Source organism: Bolinopsis microptera, chromosome 1, assembly GCF_026151205.1.
Source record: "Bolinopsis microptera isolate Bmic1 chromosome 1, MBARI_Bmic_1.0, whole genome shotgun sequence".
NCBI classification, from domain to species: Eukaryota; Metazoa; Ctenophora; class Tentaculata; order Lobata; family Bolinopsidae; genus Bolinopsis; species Bolinopsis microptera.
In genome coordinates, this window is record NC_087072.1 from 11,539,923 (window position 1) to 11,563,244 (window position 23,322).

Below are 23,322 nucleotides of genomic sequence, written 5' to 3' on the forward strand. Positions count from 1 at the left end.
CCCCCCCCCTGTAGGACGAAGTGTAGGAGCCCCCCCCCCTGTAGGATGAAGTGTAGAAGTCCCCCCCCCCTGTAGGACGAAGTGTAGAAGCCCCCCCCCCCCTGTAGGACGAAGTGTAGAAGTCCCCCCCCCCCTGCAGGATGAAGTGCAGGAGCCCCCCCCCCCCCCCCTGTAGGACGAAGTGTAGAAGTCCCCCCCCCCCCCCTGTAGGACGAAGTGTAGAAGTCCCCCCCCCCCTGCAGGATGAAGTGCAGGAGCCCCCACCCTGTAGGACGAAGTGTAGAAGCCCCCCTCCCCTGTAGGACGAAGTGTAGGAGCCCCCCCCCCCCCCCCCCCCCCTGCAGGATGAAGTGCAGGAGCCCCCCCCCCCCCCTGTAGGATGAAGTGCAGGAGCCCCCCCCCCCCCTGTAGGACGAAGTGTAGGAGCCCCCCCCCCCCCTCCTATAGTATTACTACACATCTGGTCAGGGTGTCATGATCTCAAGTGACAAATAATAAAACGTGGCTCAATGTAAAGGATTTAGGTGTCGCCACTTGCCCCACAAATAGATCAAATACATTAATTCTTATCCGCATTTGGGATTCTTTATGATCAGAACAATATATTTTGAAATTAAAATGAGAAGCATTTAAACTAATAAAGCAAACTTAATTAAGAGAGCTCACAACTTCGTACAAAAGTGTTACGTGGAAACAGGCTACTTACAAAAGTTGTACAAAACATCTTACTCCCATAGAAGAACAATGGAGTAGGTACAAATGTATAATAGTATGCCTAGTACTAGAAGTTAATCTTAAAAAGAGGATGGTTTTCCTTTGAAGCGCGAAAAAAATGATTAAACTCTTGAAAACAGCTACTCAAACACAAGGCTGTATAAATATAGATCGTCTCGAAAGCAGAATAAATATCGAATAGCCGGAATGGTGCCGGCTATAGTGCCGGAATGGTGCCGGAATGGTGCCTAAACCGGCTAAACCACACTTGACAGCTCACACACAGGAGCTATCGTGTAAAAGAAACCAGGTTTCAGGAAAGAAAACTGGTTAGGCAAGAAAATAAGTTTACATTAAGTTGAACAAGAAAGTCACCTCGAGTTAGGGTTAATGAGTTCCAACTCTGAAATTAAAGGGAAATGATCGGAAGGGTAGTGAACGTTGGGACAGCCTATGATTTTGTTTTCTTTTAACCACTCTACGTCTATACCTCCAAGCACGCCCACGGTACGGAGTGAGTCCTTGGAGTGCATGATGTGATCCAGGATCCCCTTAAAATCGTAGGTGTAGTTGGTGTACTTCAGCTTATCCATAAGATCCTCAGAGTAACAGGACTTGAGCTTGAAGCCGTGTTTGAAGTGTTTGGAGCCGTTCTTGTTGCCCAGACACTCCCCATTAGCTTTCTTCAGAAAGCCGTGGTACTTGAGGCCGTGAAACTCGTGATGTTCGGTACTGATTTGGCTCTTGATCAGAAACTCTATGACTGCAGAGTCGGGGGTCGAGTTGAAATCACCTGCTACCACCATAGGAATATTGTACGAACCTTTTATCTCCTTCACAAACGTTTCCACCTGAGAAGATATTATTTGCAAAAAGTAATCTTTAACCGTATCCTATACAATCTAGTTAAAATAAGTTTCACACAAGGATTGGGGGAGGGGGGGGGGGTTCACCCTGATTTGCTTAAGTTACGCAGTAATTTGACCTGGCCAGATGAGATAAGCTATTTAATTATTTATCCAACTAATAACCTCGTTCATGAACATGATGTTCTGGATGAGTTTCACGTCTGAGTACTCGGGGTCCCAGTTAATGTGGGTGTTGAGGACCACCAGCTTATTATGTCTCGTTCCTGAGCAGTTACAAAATAGTTCAACATATCAAAAGCAATATACTATATTGTATTATGTATGAGCAATGTGTGTATAAGTTAATTAATTAACTAAATATAATGGCTATAACCATGGCACTAACCATGACTAGGTTCCTTGATATCTAAGCAACAGACAATGCCTATATTATCTTTAGTCTGGACTCTGTTGATCATATCATCTGCTCCCTCTGCGTTTGCGATAGCTAGTTGAGAGTAGTCAATAAATTTCTCCTTGTGCAGTCCAAATCTGCGGAATGAAAATTGTTAAAAAATCTAAAATATGCGACAAGAGACGGTATCTTAGGATCAGAGGAGAGTGAGGACTACATTAGGTAGGTTATGGAACTGCTGGAGCAACGAGTGCCGAAGGCAAAGTTCCAATAACTTACTTATGGTACAGCACATCAAGATAAACAAGGCCACAATTTGCGACCAACAAAAAAAATTTGGACTTAATTAACAATTTAAAAAACACGTTTTTCTATTTTCTTCCGTAACGCTGACCAATCAGAGACGATCCACGTTGCCTACAGCATGATCACTCTTGCGTGTCACGTGAAAGATTTCCTCTATTTCATTGGATGCATACTTGTGGGCACGTGTTAAACCGGTTTTTAGAGAATACTCCAAACAACTTATTGAGTAACGCAACTTATTGAGTAACGCATTTTTTGGCAGATCTTTTAATCGAGTTTTGAGTTGAGATTGAGAGGATCACATGCTAGGTTCCACTGCCAGTTCACTTCAAAATACATGCTTAAGATCCAGGAAACCGCTTGTGATCCATTGCCATAGAATAAAGAACATTAACATAAGTGTTTCATAAACATTAATCGGCATATTTATTAAATAAATAATGTGTAAATAAATTCACAAATACAAGTTATGTTACCCATCTTGTTGGTATGATTATTAACTATTTATAATTAGTATCTCCTTTCCAGGAACAGTATCCAGAATGACGATGTATTTATGCAAACCACCGTTCACAACAATCTCGAAGGGTAATCAGACGGTTGATTGAGTGAGAAAATCACTGATTAAGCGTCGTGATCAAGTATCCACCAGATCTTAAAATGATCATAACTCTGCTTAATTGTAAACAATCAACTTGAAATTTTGGGAAATCACTTGAATTACGAACCCAAATGTGTTTATAATGTTCCTAGATCAAAGAGTTATCACTTTATGGTGACAAATGACAACAGTGAAAAAGAGGGAGTGGCGTGCCACACCCTCTGTAATCAATGAAATTTTGCGAAACTTTCAGAAAGTTTCGACCAATATCTATATTCTCTGAAATTGTTGTGAAATTCGGACACAAATAACGTGAGTTATTAAAAGGTTGCTTGTGGGTAGTTACTTTTGGGCCACTCTGTATTTACTGTTTTCAGCTAGTCATGTGAACTAATGTAGACCTCCGAAATACTTTAGCATCATGAGATGCGAATTGGTTGTGCTAAAACTCGTCTAAATCAATCTAGGACCCACACCCCCCTCCTGCTGCCCTCAATTCGTAACCTTTCACTTTTCAAAAGGTCAATGGAAACAGGAATTGCGCCCGTAAATCCATTTCAAACAAAATATTGAGAATCAATCATTGTCACAACGCAAACTTTCAGCCAGCTTAGCGCTGCGTATTTGAAAATGGTTAAATCCATGTTATAGCGTCTCATACAGCTGCATCCAACTTGGGTAATGATTAAACTCTTATCGCGTTTCTGTCCGGGCACCGACCTCAGAAATGGCATATTTCCAAGACTCACTTGATATTTTGTACTATATTGTGCTATATTGTGTCTAAAGATAGACGATTAGATTAAGTCAGAGTGCTATTAAAAACGGCGGGCCTTGTAAAAACTTAGTTTGCTGACACTTAGTTATATTGAACTGTGTCTAATTGGCTAGTTAGGATTGTGAAAGAATAGTGTAACCAGTAACTGGTTTTTTGTGATTAACCTACAAAATATTGTGATTAATTATTTATCACGCCTCATTTACGACAAGTCAAGGCACAAAGTAATCCAAAGAACTCGGAAATATTATAGGTGAGATGTTGGACGAAAATTCGATAGAACCGGAATTAAATGATGAGTTAGTAGAGAAGTATTTAGTATGAGACGGTCTCATACTAAATACTCATTGTGACCCCATATCAATTTGAGTGTATTTCCGGGACAAATTGTTTAACAGTCATTCAGCGATAGGTTACGAGGCGTAATGATATCCACGCTGCGTCTTAAAATACGCGCGTGAGGTGAAGATATGGCACTTTTTGAAGACTCTTTTGGCCCACTGCGACCGAAAACACTCGTCTGAAAGGAGTGTAATTGAAATGATGTAACCAAGAGGAATACCGTGTTAATTCAATTGTAAGTCTGGCCGAAATATCAAATAAGGGGCAGGATCTTACAGGGTTTTAAATTACAGGACACCAATAAGGGGAGGTCTCTTTCGGAGCATGATGTCATTATCACAGTAAGACAGAGTATCGTCACTTACAGATCGTAAAGAATTTCTGAAACCTAAAATTAATTTCAGTACACTTTGAAGAAGTTTAATACGTTATCTCTAATAGCTTATCAGCTACTAGCTACTTATAAGCTCGATACTGCAGTACACTGTGGCGGTTTGTGTACATATTGGACATAGTGCATATTATCGAGTACATTATGGCTGGGAATCGTTCTGCAGAAAAAAATGTTCAATAAAGTTGTGCACATTTTCAAGCAAGAAATGGTCTAGAAACGGAACTTATCAACAATTTGGATGGAGAGACTTGGCTGAACAGAATTCTCAGTAGGGCGAATGTATTCAGTCGATGATGTGAAATATCACTGTAGTAACCTGGAACCCAATAAACAGTTGATTCTGCGTCAAGTGGTAAAATCTTAAGACTTAAAGTTACGGGCAAATATCTCGAGACATGTACACGTGCACTGTGCAGTGTAGATATTACGACGCTGTGAGAGTCTCAGTAAGGTAGTGTGTAACAAGAAATAGTAAGGTAGTGTGTAACAAGAAATAGTAAGGTAGTGTGTAACAAGAAATAGTAAGGTAGTGTGTAACAAGAAATAGTAAGGTAGTGTGTAACAAGAAATAGTAAGGTAGTGTGTAACAAGAAATAGTAAGGTAGTGTGTAACAAGAAATAGTAAGGTAGTGTGTAACAAGAAATAGTAAGGTAGTGTGTAACAAGAAATAGTAAGGTAGTGTGTAACAAGAAATAGTTTAAAGGTAGTGTGTAACAAGAAATAGTAAGGTAGTGTGTAACAAGAAATAGTAAGGTAGTGTGTAACAAGAAATAGTAAGGTAGTGTGTAACAAGAAATAGTAAGGTAGTGTGTAACAAGAAATAGTAAGGTAGTGTGTAACAAGAAATAGTAACGTAGTGTGTAACAAGAAATAGCAAGGTAGTGTGTAACAAGAAATAGTAAGGTAGTGTGTAACAAGAAATAGTAAGGTAGTGTGTAACAAGAAATAGTAAGGTAGTGTGTAACAAGAAATAGTAAGGTAGTGTGTAACAAGAAATAGTAAGGTAGTGTGTAACAAGAAATAGTAAGGTAGTGTGTAACAAGAAATAGTAACGTAGTGTGTAACAAGAAATAGCAAGGTAGTGTGTAACAAGAAATAGTAAGGTAGTGTGTAACAAGAAATAGTAAGGTAGTGTGTAACAAGAAATAGTAAGGTAATGTGTAACAAGAAATAGTAAGGTAGTGTGTAACAAGAAATAGTAAGGTAGTGTGTAACAAGAAATAGTAAGGTAATGTGTAACAAGAAATGCGGCCGCTTTTCTTTTGTGGATGGCCGCTCAATTTCCCGATCCGTGAAGGCGTATTTTATCTTATTCCATACAACCTGGGGACTCCAGGCTTTACTGTTTATAAGCATGCAGATATATGGCGGAGTGACAGGCCGAGCGTCGCCCAGTTAATATAATTCCATATATAATTGAATTTGAAAATCGTGTAAATTTCTATGTAACCATATGTTTATTGTTTATGCAACCTGATATGACACGGATCTGTGCATAATAGTAATACTAACTCGAAATAATATGCTATCAATTAGTGCCTAGTATAGTGGGATACGTACATGGTGAAATTAACGATTTACTTGATCAGTTAAGCGCTGTGCGCCAAAAATAATTTAATTCAGCATATCGCGCAAAATAACTTTGCACAGTTAGGCACGTGGGCGACATCTGTGCGCACGGGCACGTACGTACGTTTGTTTGTACGACGGTCGCTACCTACCATATATGAAAAAAACCTCGTTCGTTAACCCTTGTCCTTGACTCTTTTGCATTTGTGTCTTCGTCACTTGAGTCATGGATCGGGAAAAAATGTCGTTGCAGAAGAAGAAAGAAGCCGTAATTTGATGTTTTTTGGCGTGCCAGAAGAAAACGATGAATGTTGAGTGAAACAAGAAATGCAGCCGTATGTGTACAGCCGCTCAATTTCCCGATTTATGATGGCGTCTCATATCATATTCCATAATATATTGATTTAATTATGAATACCATTTTTATTTCTATGCAAATTGCAACCCTATGCTTATAGTTATTGCCTATCAGAATCTGACACGGATCTGTGCACATAATAATTTAGGGCAGGAACCGAGAGTGCCCCTTTTCCCACGGTTTGTCGAATATTGTCGTTCCCTGTCATTATTCCTTGTCATTCCCTGTCATTTCCTGTCATTCCCTGCTCATATTGTCACATCTTGTCGTAAAATTGTCATGGCATTGGGCACTCTCGGTTCCTGCCCTAATTTATACTCACTCTGAATGAGATTTGTGCATGTTGAAGAATGAAGATTGACCAGGAGGTGACTGGGACATGATTTTAGGCCTGACCGGGACCGGGATACAAAATGTGACTTGACCGGGACCGGGACTGAGATTATCAATTTACCGGGACCGGGACCAATAATTTCTGGGATTTCTATCTTACCGGGACCGGGACCGGGACCGGGACCAACAATCCAATTTTACCGGGATGACCGGGATTTGACCGGGATGACCGGGACCAAAACTGGTATTCTCATATATTGAAAGCTGCAACTTTCATTTACATTATAATTGAACAATTTGAATAAGTAATAACTAGAATATTAAATTAGAAAAAACTTTTAAAAAACCGTCAATATGGGGCATGGGCCTAATGTACTACACCAATAATGTTCATGTACTGATTACTCAAGTTCACCCTCATTCCTCAATCAATGATCCCTCAAATTATTCAACAGTTTCATTCTCCAATTCCAATTGACAATTGGGCGTAGCCCGAGTTGAAAACTTGATGTTAGTTTGCACTTATGAGTTATGTAACGATATTAGTTCCCTAAAATAAGTAAATAAGTAAATAAATAAATAAAGTCAATTTTTACAGCACAGCAATATATATCTAAATATCATTTCCTCTGTAATCATAATGTATAAAAAAAGGAGCTTTGTTTAGCAATTTTAAATATTGTTTTATTTGGCTCAGAGGTTGTTTAAAGATGAAATTCACAATGAAAGAAAGTAAAAACTTAAAATCACAGTGAATGAAATTATGTAAAAGATCCCGGTCAAAATCCCGGCAAATTTGAGTGATTGACCGGGACCGGGACCGGGACCGGGACCAAGAATCCTGAATTAACCGGGACCGGGACCGGGATCATAAATCAGCATTTGACCGGGACCGGGACCGCGACCGGGATGAAAAATGTGACTTGACCCGGTTGACCGGGATCGGGATGGCTCAAAATTGCCAATCCCGGTACCGGGATACCCGGTCACCTCCTGAGATTGACAGTCACTTAATCCATAATATCGCGCAAAATAACATTGCGAAGATGTTATTTTTTAACGATATTCGATAGCTAGCTAGTAAGCGCTAGCGGCTAGCTAGCGCAGAATGTTAAAATTGGATTTTGCGATATCACTCGATAGCCAGCGCTAACTAGCTAGCTATCGAATATCGTAAACTCCTTAGCGCTTATCAGATAGTTAAGTAGTTAGCACTAGCTGTCGCTATAAGCACTCGATATGTCCAGTTAGCGCTAGGTTGCTTGGTGGCGCAACGTGATAGTTACTGCTATAAGCGCTAGAAAGGTAATGCTGGTTAGCGCTAACCATTGTGTTTAGTTTATCGCTAAAGAAGAAAAACCCCATTTTTTCCCTGAATAGTGGATGAAAAAATATGGTATCGACTCAAGATACAAAGTATTTGCTCACTATGTTAAATTAATAACTAGCTAACCCACTTATTAACTTATTAACTAGCTAACTCACTTATTAACTTATTAACTAGCTAACCCACTTATTAACTTATTAACTAGCTAACTCACTTATTAACCTAACAACTAGCTAACTGACCTTGTTTTGTTGAAGAAGATAGCACACCCGTCCACATGTTTACGTTCCTCCTCCGGTAGAGTTTTGGATCGAGATTTGGGACAGAAACACGACTCGTAGCCTTGAGCCTTGAGCGCAGGCAAGAAGTAGTTGTAATACTTATCTGTTTCAACCTGTCACAATAATATAGTATGAGAATAGTGTAAGGTGTGTATTGTCAATTGTTTAAGAATAGTGTGTTTCCTCCACTTATAATATGTTTCCTGTACTCCACTTATAATATATTTCCTGTACTCCACTTATAATATGTTTCCTGTACTCCACTTATAATGTGTTTCCTGTACTCCACTTATAATATGTTTCCTGTACTCCACTTATAATATGTTTCCTGTACTCCACTTATAATATGTTTCCTGTACTCCACTTATAATATTATGTTTCCTACACTCCACTTATAATGTGTTTCCTACACTCCACTTATAATGTGTTTCCTGTACTCCACTTATAATATGTTTCCTGTACTCCACTTATAATATGTTTCCTGTACTCCACTTATAATATGTTTCCTGTACTCCACTTATAATATGTTTCCTGTACTCCACTTATAATATGTTTCCTGTACTCCACTTATAATATGTTTCCTGTACTCCACTTATAATATGTTTCCTGTACTCCACTTATAATATGTTTCCTGTACTCCACTTATAATATGTTTCCTGTACTCTACTTATAATATGTTTCCTATACTCCACTTGTAATATGTTTCCTGCACTCCACTTATAATGTGTTTCCTATACTCCACTTATAATATGTTTCCTGCACTCTACTTATAATATGTTTCCTACACTCCACTTATAATATGTTTCCTGTACTCTACTTATAATATGTTTCCTATACTCCACTTATAATATGTTTCCTGCACTCCACTTGTAATATGTTTCCTGCACTCCACTTGTAATATGTTTCCTGTACTCCACTTATAATATGTTTCCTGCACTCCACTTATAGTGTGTTTCCTGTACTCCACTCATAATGTGTTTCCTGTACTCCACTTATAAAGTTATAATATGTTTCCTGCACTCCACTTCTAATATGTTTCCTGCACTCCACTTATAATATGTTTCCTGTACTCCACTTATAATATGTTTCCTGTACTCCACTTATAATATGTTTCCTACACTCCACTTATAATGTGTTTCCTGTACTCCACTTATAATATGTTTCCTGTACTCCACTTATAATATGTTTCCTGCACTCCACTTATAATATGTTTCCTGTACTCCACTTATAATATGTTTCCTGTACTCCACTTATAATATGTTTCCTGCACTCCACTTATAATATGTTTCCTGTACTCCACTTATAATATGTTTCCTGTACTCCACTTGTAATATGTTTCCTGCACTCCACTTATAATATGTTTCCTACACTCCACTTATAATATGTTTCCTGTACTCCACTTATAATATGTTTCCTGTACTCCACTTATAGTATGTTTCCTGCACTCCACTTATAATATGTTTCCTGTACTCCACTTATAATATGTTAATGGCGTAGTAACGGCGTAGTAACGGCGTACTAACGGCGTATACAATAACCGGCCCGTGCATGAGACGTGGCCCCCTCTATTATATTGGAGGCGTGCTGATATTAAGTTAATCATCTCCATTTTAAGCCTCAATATCTCGTGTTAATAATTACACTCAGTTACTGGGAGAGAGCCAGCTAGTGATTATCACACTACACACTCTCTCTCTCTCTCTCTGTCTCTCTCTCTGTCTCTCTCTGTCTCTCTCTCTCACACTACACACTAGCACCTATGTTAAACTGCATTGTGCTCTGCACACGTCATCACTAATAATGGAACGGCAGTGCACATGACGCTATGTGATCTGGCAATACGCCAGCTCTATTATATAGCAGTTTCCTGGGGAGGGGGGTGGGCCGTGGGGTGGGGGGGGCTCTATTATATTTAAACAGTTTTCTGGGGGGGGGGGGGGGCTCTATTATATAATAACAGTTTCCTGGGGGGGGAGGGCTCTATTATGTAACAGTTTCCTGGGGGGCCGGGGGGGGGGGCTCTATTATATAACAGTTTCCTGGGGGGGGGGGGGGCTCTATTATATTTAAACAGTTTTCTGGGGGGGGGGGGGGGGGCTCTATTATATAATAACAGTTTCCTGGGGGGGGGGGGCTCTATTATGTAACAGTTTCCTGGGGGGGGGGGGCTCTATTATATGACAGTTTCCTGGGGGGGGGGGGGGGGGCTCTATTATATAACAGTTTCCTGGGGGGGGGGCTCTATTATATGACAGTTTCCTGGGGGGGGGGGGGGCTCTATTATATAACAGTTTCCTGGGGTGGGGGGGGGGGGCTCTATTATATAACAGTTTCTTGGGGGGCCGCGCCGGGGGCTCGATTATATAACAGTTTCCTGGGGGGGGGGCAAATTTATGCCACTGGGGCTCTGATTTGTACCAAATAGATGATTTTAGAAGAAAAATTGTCTTAAATAATTTTCTAGCTCGAACACAAGGGTCGGGTCCCTGTATAAATTTTGTACAAATTGTACACATTTTTTTACAAATTTTGTGTCTTTAAGTATTATGAATTTGGTACTAAAAGATTCGTCTTACCAAGCTGATTACGATTCTGTAAAAATTATTTCAAAAAAAACTTATACCTACTTTTTGAGTTATAGGCATTTTAAGCCTTAAATCTGCCATTTTTGGCCCTTGATGGATGTTTTTTACGATGAATTTTACCAGATTTCATACCTTAAAACTCAAAATTGAGAGTTTTAAACCATTTACTCTAATATTGGAAAGGAAATTCAAAATACTTCCTTAAACGATCAAAGACTCTGTACCTCGAATCAGAATGCAAAGTGTAGACTAGATCAGTTTAAGGAAGTCCCATTATCAGAACTTGAAACCTTAATTAAGAGTCTTCCCAATAAATACCCAAGTGTACTCGATGTCATACCAATGTGGCTCTTTAATTCTTTAAGGGGGCCACTTTGGTATTACAGTTGTTTCTGATAGATGGGAGTGATATCAATCAGATGCTTTTGGTCCCATGGAAAGATATTGTTCCTAGCCGAAATTATTGTCGGTCAAAGGTCAGCGCTTATGTGTAATTGTATTGCGCGAGCGATTTTCAATCGCACATCCTGAAAATTGAGTCTAAAAATCTATCTTCTCCTACATTTTTTCGATTTTGAAGATCGTGGATCTCGTTTTTTGACGATTTTTTGAGGTCAGCTTACCCCAGAGCTAGGGACCTATTATTATATCGGGTCTCAATAAGAGGTCTCGACTGCCTAGGCATCAAACCTTGGCAATCGGTAATTTTCCTCTGGCCCGGAGTCAGCTGACCCTAGGGACCAGAGGATAAAGACGCAGAGACTGTGTGTGTATCTACAAAAGTGGTTGTTTTTACAAGAGACAGGGCTTGCAATGCAAGGGAAGAAAAATGGGGAAAAAAAATTATTATTATTATTAAAACTGACCTCTTGAAGCGCGATGATATCAGCTCCTGAGGAAACGATCTGATCCATTATGAGGTGTTTCCTGTGGTCCCAAGCCAGGGCTGAGCTAGGACAGTAGCCATACTTCGTCCCTTTTGCAAGAGAGTCCGACAGAATGTTATAACACATAACTTTGAACGACACTGAAAAAGTAATCTATTAGTAGTAAATAGTAAACTATTAGTAGTACTACTAGTATATTAGCGACAATAGCCAGGGTTATAAACCTACAAATAAAGACCGTTCTCAGTGAATGGGGATTACATTTTCAATCTTAATAATATAAACTTTTTAGAATTTTTGAGTACTTTTTCGGACATAGTTTCACTGAACCATCGAGATGGAATGGATATCATGTTCATTGTCATGGGTATCATGTTAATTGTCATGGGTATCATGTTCATTGTCATGGGTATCATGTTCATTGTCATGGGTGTCACGTTCATTGTCACGGGTATTTCTCCAGCCTAAATATTCTTTGTCACCATTGATTTTATTTTTCAATGCTGTATAATTCTGTATAATAATTAATGAAAGTTTCAAATCAAACCTACTGAGCTGTGTTTTCCTGGTTATCGAAAATTAACAATTAATAATAATGATAAAATTAACATACTGTGTTTTCCTGTTTTTTCCCTCACAGATAACCAAGGTCTGTCTGGCGGAGAGTCTGGAGCTGAAAAGGGAGCAACACTTGTATTCTCTTTTTAGTGTTAGTTTTAATGTAAATCTCCCTATAGAATGTAGTATAATAGAGGAACAGAGTGTGACATAATGCACTGTGTGCCTAGATTCTTGCATTGGAACTAGATTCTTGCATTGTTAAACAGATGATTGCATTAAAAACAGAATATTCGAATTAGAATTTTAGAATTAATAATAATTTAAAGAAGCTTCAAACTGAGCTGCTGTGCATGACAATCAAGTCAGAATATGATTGCATTGTAAAATAGATAATTGCATTGTAAAACAAATAAATGCATTGTAATACAGATAATTGCATTGAAAACAGATGATTGCATAGTAAAACATAAGATTGCATTGTAAAACAGAATATGATTGCATTGTAAAACAGAATATGATTGCATTGAAAACAGATGATTGCATGGAAAACGGATGATTGCAGAATTGCATTGAAAAACAGATGATTGCATTTAAAAACACGTGATTGCATTGAAAAACAGATGATTGCATAGTAAAACAGAATATGATTGCATTGAAAACAGATGATTGCATGGAAAACGGATGATTGCAGAATTGCATTGAAAAACAGATGATTGCATTTAAAAACACGTGATTGCATTGAAAAACAGATGATTGCATAGTAAAACAGATTATTGCATTGTAAATAGAATATGATTGCATTGTAAAACACATGATGATTGTATTAAAAAACACGTGATTGCATTGAAAACAGAATATGATTGTATTGTAAAACATATGATTGCATTGTAAACAGAATATGATTGCATTGTACAAATTTGTAAAACAGATGATTCGAATGATTGTGTTGTTTTACCTTCCAATGTGTCTAGAAGGAACTGGAGCAGCTTCTGTGTACCGTTCACTTCTCTCGACTAAAAGAAGATCTGTTATAATATTTATATATTTTTACTTCATATATCATGTTACATAATATGGAATTTTTATTTTATTTATTCATTTACGGGTAAATGCCTCACAGAATGGCTAGCCTCACAGAATGGCCAAATTTGTAAATGTTTTTGTAACTAATTTTTTATAAAAGACTGGTAGGTTTTGTGGATACCATATGAAACAAAAGTCTTCTGGCAACACTTCCTGTGGTGAAATCATTAACTAGGACCACATTTTCTGGCATAAATATGACTGTTTATGTAGAAATTTTGAGCACTGAAAAATTTGTTTTCAAATTTTTGAACTAAGTTTACATTTTGGTGAGAACTTCTGGCACCAGTATGACAGAAGATGTTCAAAGAATAGTATTCATCAAACAAAACGAACATTGTTCAATATAGGAAGAAAAAAATGCTAAAATGGCTAAACGCCTCACAAAATGGCCAAAATATGCCTCACAAAATTTGTTTTCAAATTTTTGAACTAAGTTTGCATTTTGGTGAGAACTTCTGGCACCAGTATGACAGAAGATGTTTAAAGAATAGTATTCATCAAACAAAACGAACATTGTTCAATTTAGGAAGAAACAAAATGTTAAAATGGCTAAACGCCTCACAAAATGGCCAAAATATGCCTCACAAAATGGCCAAAATTTAAAACTCCTTTTATTCAATGAAACCATAAGTCTAAAGTATTCACAAGCTATTTATCATACAATAACACCCCAGATGGAGTGTTTTTACAGCCGAATGAAGGTTATAAATCATGAAATCAGGGAATATGAACAACGCCACACAAAATGGCCATTTTTGGTGTAGGAAATTATGCCCTTTTTATTCAGTTCTAAGAAATTTCACCTATATGGGGGTGTTAACAAGGCATATTAATACCAGCAGCATGCCTGAAACAAGAGCCAAAGGTTTTAGAAAAATAAAATTTTCTCGTTTTCTTTTTTTGTTGCCATTTTGTCAGGCATTTTTTCTTTTTTGTGAAATAATTTTTCACAGCTCAGTTTTTTCGTGAGTTTTAGGTTATTACCCCATTCCTTAATAGGTTTTCTAAGAACGTGTGGTGATAGAAATTTAAAAAGTATCTCCATCAACAAAATTATAGAAATTCAGATTTGGCCATTCTGTGAGGCATGTTTTTTTGGAGGAAGATTTTCCGGCCAATTTTTCTCAAAGAAAAAATGGTTATGAGATTAAATGAACCCCCGGGAAGAAAAATATGAGTGTCAACTTAGCTTCTTATGAGATAAAAACTGGAATTAAGTGTGTTTTGTGACTTTGAGAGACCTACCTTTTTTTTGGCCATTCTGTGAGGCAAATACCCGTAGGATACTTATGAAATTCTTGCCTCATAGAGGTTAGGTACAAAATCAATTACCCAAAATCAAGAATTAGATACAAATTATCATCTGATATGTCTAACAGTTCAAATTAAGTTGAAAATATTAATATTAAACAAATGAACATAATTATATCATATTATATTAATTATATCATCACACGCCAACTTTCTCACAAATACATTATACGTATACAAAACAAGAATTTTGCCGCGCACGATAAAATTTCCCTACAATGTAATTGTTTTACTTATATTGCATCCCAGATTGTTTTTATTATATTAAGCGTGCAAAACTTAAAAACTCTGCACGCATCTGACGTGTCGCCATCTGACGTGTCGCCATCACGTCGATTTGTGGCTTGGTTGTAAACCACTTCATATTTTGCGCGGTTTTGTTTCATTTAATATATGTGAAATACATTTAACGAAATCCTAAGCTAACTCACTAGACTAGGTCTGCCGTTTTCTGACAAAAGTGCAATAGGCGATTATATTTCAAAACCCTCTTTTTTTGTCACAGAGCATCTTTGATGGCTTTGAGAGCCTACCAAGGTTTTTTCTTTCATTCACCATAAATACTTTTGATCCCAGAATGTTGCCTATGACACAAACTAACTTCAGCGAAAAAATTATGTGGCCAGGTCATTCTTTGTAGGAGATATACAGGATTGAAGTTTTCGTCACAGAGCATCGGATAGAATTTTGCATTTTTGTATTTCTGTGCTCATCGTAAAATTCCATCCCAGCAACTTCAGACACGCCCATAGAAATTATTGATTCGTAAATTTTGGACCTTTTTCTAAATTTTAGTACCAAATTTAAGCTTCTGTCTCAAACCGTTAAAGTTTTACAGCCTTTAAAAAATTCCCGTATTTTGTCACAGAGCATCAGTGTCATTTTGTCACAGAACATCCCATAAAATTTTGACAGATAATGACGACCTAACCAAGAAATTACCCATAGTATTGTTAGAGGGCATAAATGCTAAATTTGGTCCTCTATCATAATAGAATCCTGAGTTATTGACTGAAAACGCTAAATTTTGACCAACTTCAGAGAAATTCTGAAAAAAGATCATTGTAGACTTATCATCTATTGAAATTTTACCCAATCAGGTTCTTCTTAGAAGCAAACATGTTTAAAAGATAAAAAGGGGCAATTGAATGAACACAATGCTCAATATTGACAAAAAAATTTCGTCACAGAGCGTCAATTTAGCAATTTTAAGCCAAAAATTTGCCCTAGAAGCAGATAATGTTATTTTAGGGATGTGATGACTTGAAAATCATAGAATATTACGACCAGGTACACATTTAAATCAAAATGAAGGATGCCATTGTTCAAGAGAATTTGAGGAAACGACCTCAAAAATCTGATAACCGCAAATTCAAAATTTCAAATTCTTATTTTTTGGGAAAAAATGTTGTTTTATGTTTGGTATGACTCAATTCTTCTGAGTTGTAAACAACTATTTTGGCACGAAATGAAGGCTGTGTGATGATTTTGTGTGATTTTTGGAATTTTTCGTCACAGAGCTTCATAACTTTGAGAGCCTATATCTTTGGCTAGGTGCATCAGATAAATCCAAACTGTTGGTTACTCACTATTTGCACTCTTCTGAGTTTAAAGTGATCCAGGTCACTCTGAGAAAACTTTTCTCGCCTTTTTTCGACTCCTCACAGAGCTTCATCAGCTTCTTTGAGGAGTCGCCTAGAAAAACCCATTCACGATGGACAAAATTTGAAGTTTGCACAATCATCTGTGACATCTGAATATCCTATGACCAGAAAATTGGAGCCAGAACTTCAATAAGCTACGTACTAAAATTTTTCTGTTCCATATTTTTGCATAAAATTTGTTGATCCTGACCCTCAAAACATCTGTCTACAAAAATTAAACCGGAATTTATGGCCAAACGGGGTTTTGAAATTTTGGCCTCTGTGCACCCGGTTTTGAAATATCGCCAATAGTCCTCTCCAAAATCTGAGGTTTTCAAACACTTTTGTCACATTTCCGGCCTATTTCGGCATTTAATGGGGTTTCTGGGTGTTGATGATTGGTTCTGCTGGTTTCTGACGGTTTTAAAAGGTAGTCACGGCAGAATTGACACTGGGATTCGAACCCGGACCTTCTGCTTGAAAGGCAGACGTTCTAACCACTCAGCAGTTACAAACACACATAATATCATACATAATATCACACATAATAACACACATAATATCATACATAATATCATACATAATATCACACATAATATACCACATAATATCACACATAATATCACACATAATATAACACATAATAACACACATAATATACCACATAATATCACACATAATATCACACATAATATCACACATAATATCACACATAATATCACACATAATATCACACATAATATCACACATAATATAACACATAAAAATACTTTTATAAACGCATTGTATTTACCTTCTGTAAAAGTTCAGGGGTGAGAGGGTTGCCCTCTAGTTCTAATTTAGTGAGCTGGAACAATCTGCCTAGCTCGTAGGGTAGGAGACGGATAGAGTTGTTAGTGAGCAGCAGATCATGTAGCTTCAACATGTCACCCAGCTCCACCGGCAAACTGAGGATCTCTTCATTAGGGACAATCATGTGACAATCATGTGACAATCATGTGACAATCATGTGACAATCATGTCATGTGACAATCATGTGACTATCGTGTGACAATCGTGTGACAATCATGTGACAATCATGTGACTATCGTGTGACTATCGTGTGACAATCATGTGACAATTGTGTAACAATCGTGTAATAATCATGTGACAATCGTGTGACAATCGTGTGACAATCATGTGACAATCGTGTGACAATCGTGTGACAATAGTGTGACAATCGTGTGACAATCGTGTGACAATCGTGTGACAATCGTGTGACAATAGTGTGACAATCGTGGGCAGTATCGAGATAGCCCGACCACGGTCCGCGGACCACTGTCCGCGGACCACTGTCATATTACCGTATAATAACAGTATCCCCTGAATCAAGCAGGGTTCACATCATCCCCTGAGTCAAGCAGGGTTCACATCATCCCCTGAGTCAAGCAGGGTTCACATCATCGCACGCGAATTCCAATCAGCGGTGGTGTAAAGGCTTATTAAACGATTAAGCAACCTTACGAGATCAGTTCACATCATGCAATATATAAAGAATAACTATTATCAGACTGCATCAATCATTTCTATCATCAACTCCTTCTTGAACAACTACAACTATGGTCTCAGAGAAACGGATGAACTCAGCCCTACCCTGCGACCCTATCTGCAAACCTATCTCACCTCTCGACAAGTGGACTCAAGCTGGTAAAACCCTCATCGTCTCCAGAGCCAACCCAAGCTTCTGCGTTTTCTGAGTTTTCTGCAACAAGAGGTTGTAAGCTCCCCACTCGTCTGTGTAGATGATAGACCCAGGAAGAATCCACCGCCGGATGAGAGGGAGGAGAGTAGTTGCTCCACGTTTGTTGTTCGGACAAGGGAGGAGGAAGCATTGTCCTGTGTTTCGGTCAACTCCACCAAGTACCCACATACCCTCTCTGTATCCACCTTTGTTGTATTTTCTCTTTCCGAACTTAGCTTCGTCTAATTCGACAATTACTCCAGGACCACCAAGAGGACAAGGGTTTGCAAGCAGCCAATCAGCGATTCGAGTGTGGATGAATATCTTCCAGTCAGACACCGCGTTTTCAGAAAGTCCAGTCATCTGTGATACCGCAATGCCAGCTAGTCCTTTTATACTCAAACAGAACAGCAGTTGTATGAAGGTCTTGAGAGCGAGCTTCTGTCCAGAGAGGATGCTGTCTGTTCTAATATTCTTGTACTTCTTGCAGGGGGAGCAGCGCCATATCAGTCCATCTGGAGACTTCGAGGACGAGCAGGGAACCAGGGACATAGATGCATTACACCCAGGACAGGACATGGAGCTCTTTAGGAGGTTTTTCTGGAATAGGAAGTCTCGAGCATTCTCTAGGGAGGCGGTGGGTCCATTAATTTCGTCCATTAGACAGAAGAGTACCATGTCAGGAATTGGAATAGTTGTTGTTGTTGATGATGGCAACTGATAATACTTCACCAAAAACGAACGACTTTTAATCGTAATCATTTATTTCATTGAGCAATCAATATTATTCGTAACTAATTATATCCGAGAGACCACATTTGAATCGTAATCAATAGTTTGATCCAGTAATTTACTACGCTACAATTAATTATGCTAGTCGTAACTAATTGCATCCAAGATACCATACATACCATTCATATGATCTGGTAACCAATCAACTATTCACAAACACCTGTTGCTTGATTCAGGGGATACTGTTATTATACAGTAATATGATCTGGTAGACAGTGGTACGCAGACAGTGGTACGCAGACAGTGGTCCGCGGACCGTGGTCCGCGGACCGTGGTCGGGCTATCTCGATACTGCCCAATCGTGTGACAATCGTGTGACAATCGTGTGACAATCGTGTGACTATCGTGTGACAATCGTGTGACAATCGTGTGACAATCGTGTGACAATCGTGTGACAATCATGTGACAATCGTGTGACAATCATGTGACTATCGTGTGACAATCGTGTGACAATCGTGTGACAATCGTGTGACAATCGTGTGACAATCGTGTGACAATCATGTGACTATCATCGTGTGACAATCGTGTGACGAAATGAGAAGAAAGATTTGGAAATGATGTGAAACTTGAGACTAGTTATTTGGAAGAGTAGTGTTTTTTACAAATTTTCCGCTATTATCTCTATAATACACAGTTACAACGATCTAATCAATGATTTTAAGTTGTCAAATTGCCAATAACAGGGCATAATTTTAAAAAATGATGTTTTAACACACGTAATCCGAGACATAATTTCTGTGTTATCTTTGACCTTATCACTTGAAGTGTCACATTACCATGGCAACCAGATTATACGTCGACAATAAATACTACAGATGCTACAGATGTAATAAAAAGAAGCTTACCTCCTGAGTTTGTTGTTGGAGAGGTCCAGGTGGACGAGGTTCTGTAGCTGGCAGATCTCCGGAGGCAGTCTGGAGATCTTGTTATTGTTGAGGTAGAGAGCAGTAAGGTGGCGCAGCTCCCACAGGTGTGGACTAAAGTTCTTGATTCCCTTGTTTTGAATATCTAACTCTGTCCAGCAGGTCGTCTTACCAGCTGCCACCTGCAATTAATTAATTAATCACTCAACTCATTAGCTAATTATTTGCTTAAATGGTCATTTGATAGACGTGTGCTTCTTGTTGAACAGGGTTTTAATTAATTCCAGTCGACATATCGCATCTCCTTGCAGCCCAATAACCCATATCCTAATATTAACATCATTTAATATATCCCCATTTTATCAACAATTTAAACGTAGATTTGAATTTAAGTTTCAACTTAAATTTCGTTATAGTTAATCCTGACCATTACAATAATATAATGATCTTTCATTCTTGTAAAATCCGGATTGGAATATTATTTATGAGTTGCATAGTTGAAATGTTTTCTTGGGTTAATTTCTATTGATCCCGTTTGATGCGATGAGGAAAAGGCTCTTATCAGTAAAGAAATTATTCAACGTAGTGAGTGTTGTAATTAGTGTTGTAATTAGTTTAAAACTAATTACAACACTACAAATCTATTACATTTATTGAGATCATGAGTACGATGTTGTAACCTTGAAACGTTGAATAATTCCTTTCCTGATAAGAGCCTTTTTCTTGTCGCATCAAACGGGATCAATAGAAATTTACCCAAGAAAATATCTTTCATTCTGCTATAACAATAATTTAATCTAAACGATAACTGTATGTTATTATCTATACGGACAACGCTTTAATATACTACATACGTCATAGTAATAAAACACAGTAAAGTCCAAGTAGTGATCTGATCTATAGTTAGAGATCTGATAGTAATGATCCTCACTGTGCTTCCTACTCAGTCTATTCTTATGATTTCTGTGGTATGAGCGTCTCTTGGATTTTTCGGATTTATCTGTAACCTTTTTTTCATTATGTGAGTTTATCAACATCTGCTATGGTGGTACGAGGGAGAGTAATAAACATTTTACTTGAAATTAATATAATATTTTAAATCAGGCTTTCACAAATGAATAGGGTTGGCAAAATTTTCAGTTACTACTAATTTGAAAGTGACATTTGATAACTTTAGGTCGAGAGCACTCAGAGCAGGACCTATAGCTATATTGCAGATCTCAGTATATATATTGGTGGTCATTAGATCACCTGTAACTGGTTACTAAATGGTTGGTAAATGGTTGATAAATAGTTGGTAAATGGTTGATAAATGGTTGGTAAATGGTTGATAAATGGTTGGTAACTGGTTGGTAAATGGTTGATAAATGGCTGGTAAATGGTTGGTAAATGGTTGATAAATGGTTGGTAAATGGCTGATAAATGGCTGGTAAATGGTTGGTTACTGGTTGGTAAATGGCTGGTAAATGGTTGATAAATGGTTGATAAATGTCTGGTAAATGGTTGATAAATAGTTGGTAAATGGTTGGTAAATGGTTGGTAAATGATTGGTAAATGGTTGGTAACTGATAGGTTAATGGTTGGTAAATGGTTGATAAATGGTTGGTAAATGGTTGGTAAATGGTTGGTAAATGGTTGGTAAATGATTGGTAAATGGTTGGTAACTGATAGGTTAATGGTTGGTAAATGGTTGATAAATGGTTGGTAAATGGTTGGTAAATGGTTGATAAATGGTTGGTAAATGGTTGGTAAATGGTTGGTAACTGATAGGTTAATGGTTGGTAAATGGTAGGTAACTGGTTGATAAATGGTTGTTAAATGGTTGGTAAATGGTTGGTAAATGGTTGGTAACTGGTTGGTAACTGGTTGATAAATGGTTGGCCAAGAAAAATTTAAATCCACGTATGTTTCATTAATAATTTATTGTTCAAATATGAAATGCTTATCCAAATTAGGCAATATAAATAAGCCCTAACGTCCGCAACTTTTTGGCTACCTGGCCTAGAATGTCCAGCAATCCAACTTACATCACAAATGTTTACCTTCCAATTGTTCATATATTATTGTGTTATAAAGGCTATGAAAATGATTATTATATTATATAATGTGAGCCATACATACCTCCTCAGGGGATAAAATGACATACATGCGTCTTTTTCCATTTTCATATTTTTCACAGACCCCATTATAGGGATCTAAATTGGTTATCAAGTCTTGAGCCATTCTTCTTTCGTTTACATTGCTATCAGGACACATTTTGATGTTAAAAAGGATACCTGTCATACTCTGTGGCAGAAGTTTAAAAATTCCTTCAATTTGGCTACTCCTTGTTTACACGCTATATTTTAAAAACGAAGATTTTGACTATCAAGGCATACTATGGTATTTAAGGTAATAAAACCGCAGATCTGCACCCATTATTGAGGTAAATGAAATCATTTATAATTTCCAAACAGTGAAAAATAGTTTCCACTGCGCCGCGCCGCTGGGGCTATATAATATAATATATATACAGGGCCAGGGGGGGCAAAAGTCAGTACCCATACGTTGGGTTTTATACCACCGCCATGGTTTATATTTGAGAGTTGTTGCTTTGCAGATGGCATACTGTACCTACTTGTTCAAGGATTCCGTCACAAAAATTTGAAAATTCGATTTTTGGGGTCCACACCCAATCAACATTGAATTGCTTATACTGGTGTTTGTGAATATGTTAGAGACTCCATTGTAACATATCGCAATAGGTCATTTGATCCGGAATATAATCTGAAAAGATGGTGCAAAACGGATTTAAAATGACGAAGTTAACAAGCAATTTGTTTATCTCGTTAGCAAAATTGATTGGGTACTGAATGATTACCCAATTACGACACCGTAATTGGGCTCTCTGCACGATTCCACTTCAGACCCTCACCTAACAAGCACTCCATCAGGTTAAGGTCCAAATCACTTGACACTTATCACTGTGGGTGGAAGAGTTCTGGCACCTCTGTAACCCCTGATAGAGATTGTGCAGTTTCTGAGTAAATCAAAACGCAGTCGTTTTGTTTTAAAAGAACTGTGTCAAAATTAGTCTGCGTCTGACAAATAACATCACATTGCTGTACCATTGGCCTTTCTTAAGGCTGATCTTTTCAGCGAGATGTTTTAGGAACTGCGAAGCCTCAAACGCCATTCCTCCTGTAGTACTGAACACCAGTGGTGTGAAGGTAGCCTTTTCTACATTCAAGAAAACAACAATTTCAAGAAAACAACAATTTCATTTAATATCAGTTAAAGCAGACAAAAATATATGTTATACATATATAACTTGCACAAACTTTAGACCAGCTATCTTAGGATATACAGATATATATACCACACTCTCTTTGAATCTCATCTAGGATACGGCAGTGGCGTATTGAAGGGCCCCGCTGACCCCGCTGTGCGGGGGGGGCGCCGTCTTAGGGGGGCGCCAAATCGTCGTTTGAATGTGGGGCAATTTCAAAAACTCAACTAAAGTACTAGCAAAACTGCGCGTTTTGCTCTAGAAACACACTTTTTAGGAGATTTTACGTATCCTCCAAAATCACCTAATTTGTTCAATTTTAGGGAGGGGTGCCAAAAG

At 38.0% G+C, this 23,322-nt stretch overlaps 2 protein-coding genes across 5 annotated transcripts in view; one reads left to right on the top strand and one right to left on the bottom strand.

The window, feature by feature from the left end:
- Positions 1 to 384: 384 nt before the first annotated feature.
- On the bottom strand, positions 385 to 22,032 carry LOC134815617 (CCR4-NOT transcription complex subunit 6-like). Its single transcript, XM_063824531.1, has 10 exons — positions 21,837 to 22,032; positions 19,698 to 19,897; positions 17,134 to 17,287; positions 13,256 to 13,313; positions 12,353 to 12,412; positions 11,719 to 11,879; positions 8,229 to 8,380; positions 1,969 to 2,114; positions 1,746 to 1,846; positions 385 to 1,565 (listed from the first exon to the last, which is right to left on the bottom strand). Exons 1-10 carry the CDS (start codon positions 21,996 to 21,998, stop codon positions 1,086 to 1,088), a joined length of 1,674 nt encoding a protein of 557 aa, XP_063680601.1. The 5' UTR covers positions 21,999 to 22,032; the 3' UTR covers positions 385 to 1,085.
- LOC134813106 (uncharacterized) overlaps positions 20,348 to 23,322 on the top strand; it is a 121,540-nt gene continuing 118,565 nt past the window's right edge. For all 4 annotated transcript variants that reach the window (XM_063822648.1, XM_063823448.1, XM_063821137.1 and 1 more), the window contains exon 1: positions 20,348 to 20,371. The gene's annotated coding sequence lies outside the window, so the exon portion shown is untranslated. The remainder of the gene's footprint in view (positions 20,372 to 23,322) is intronic.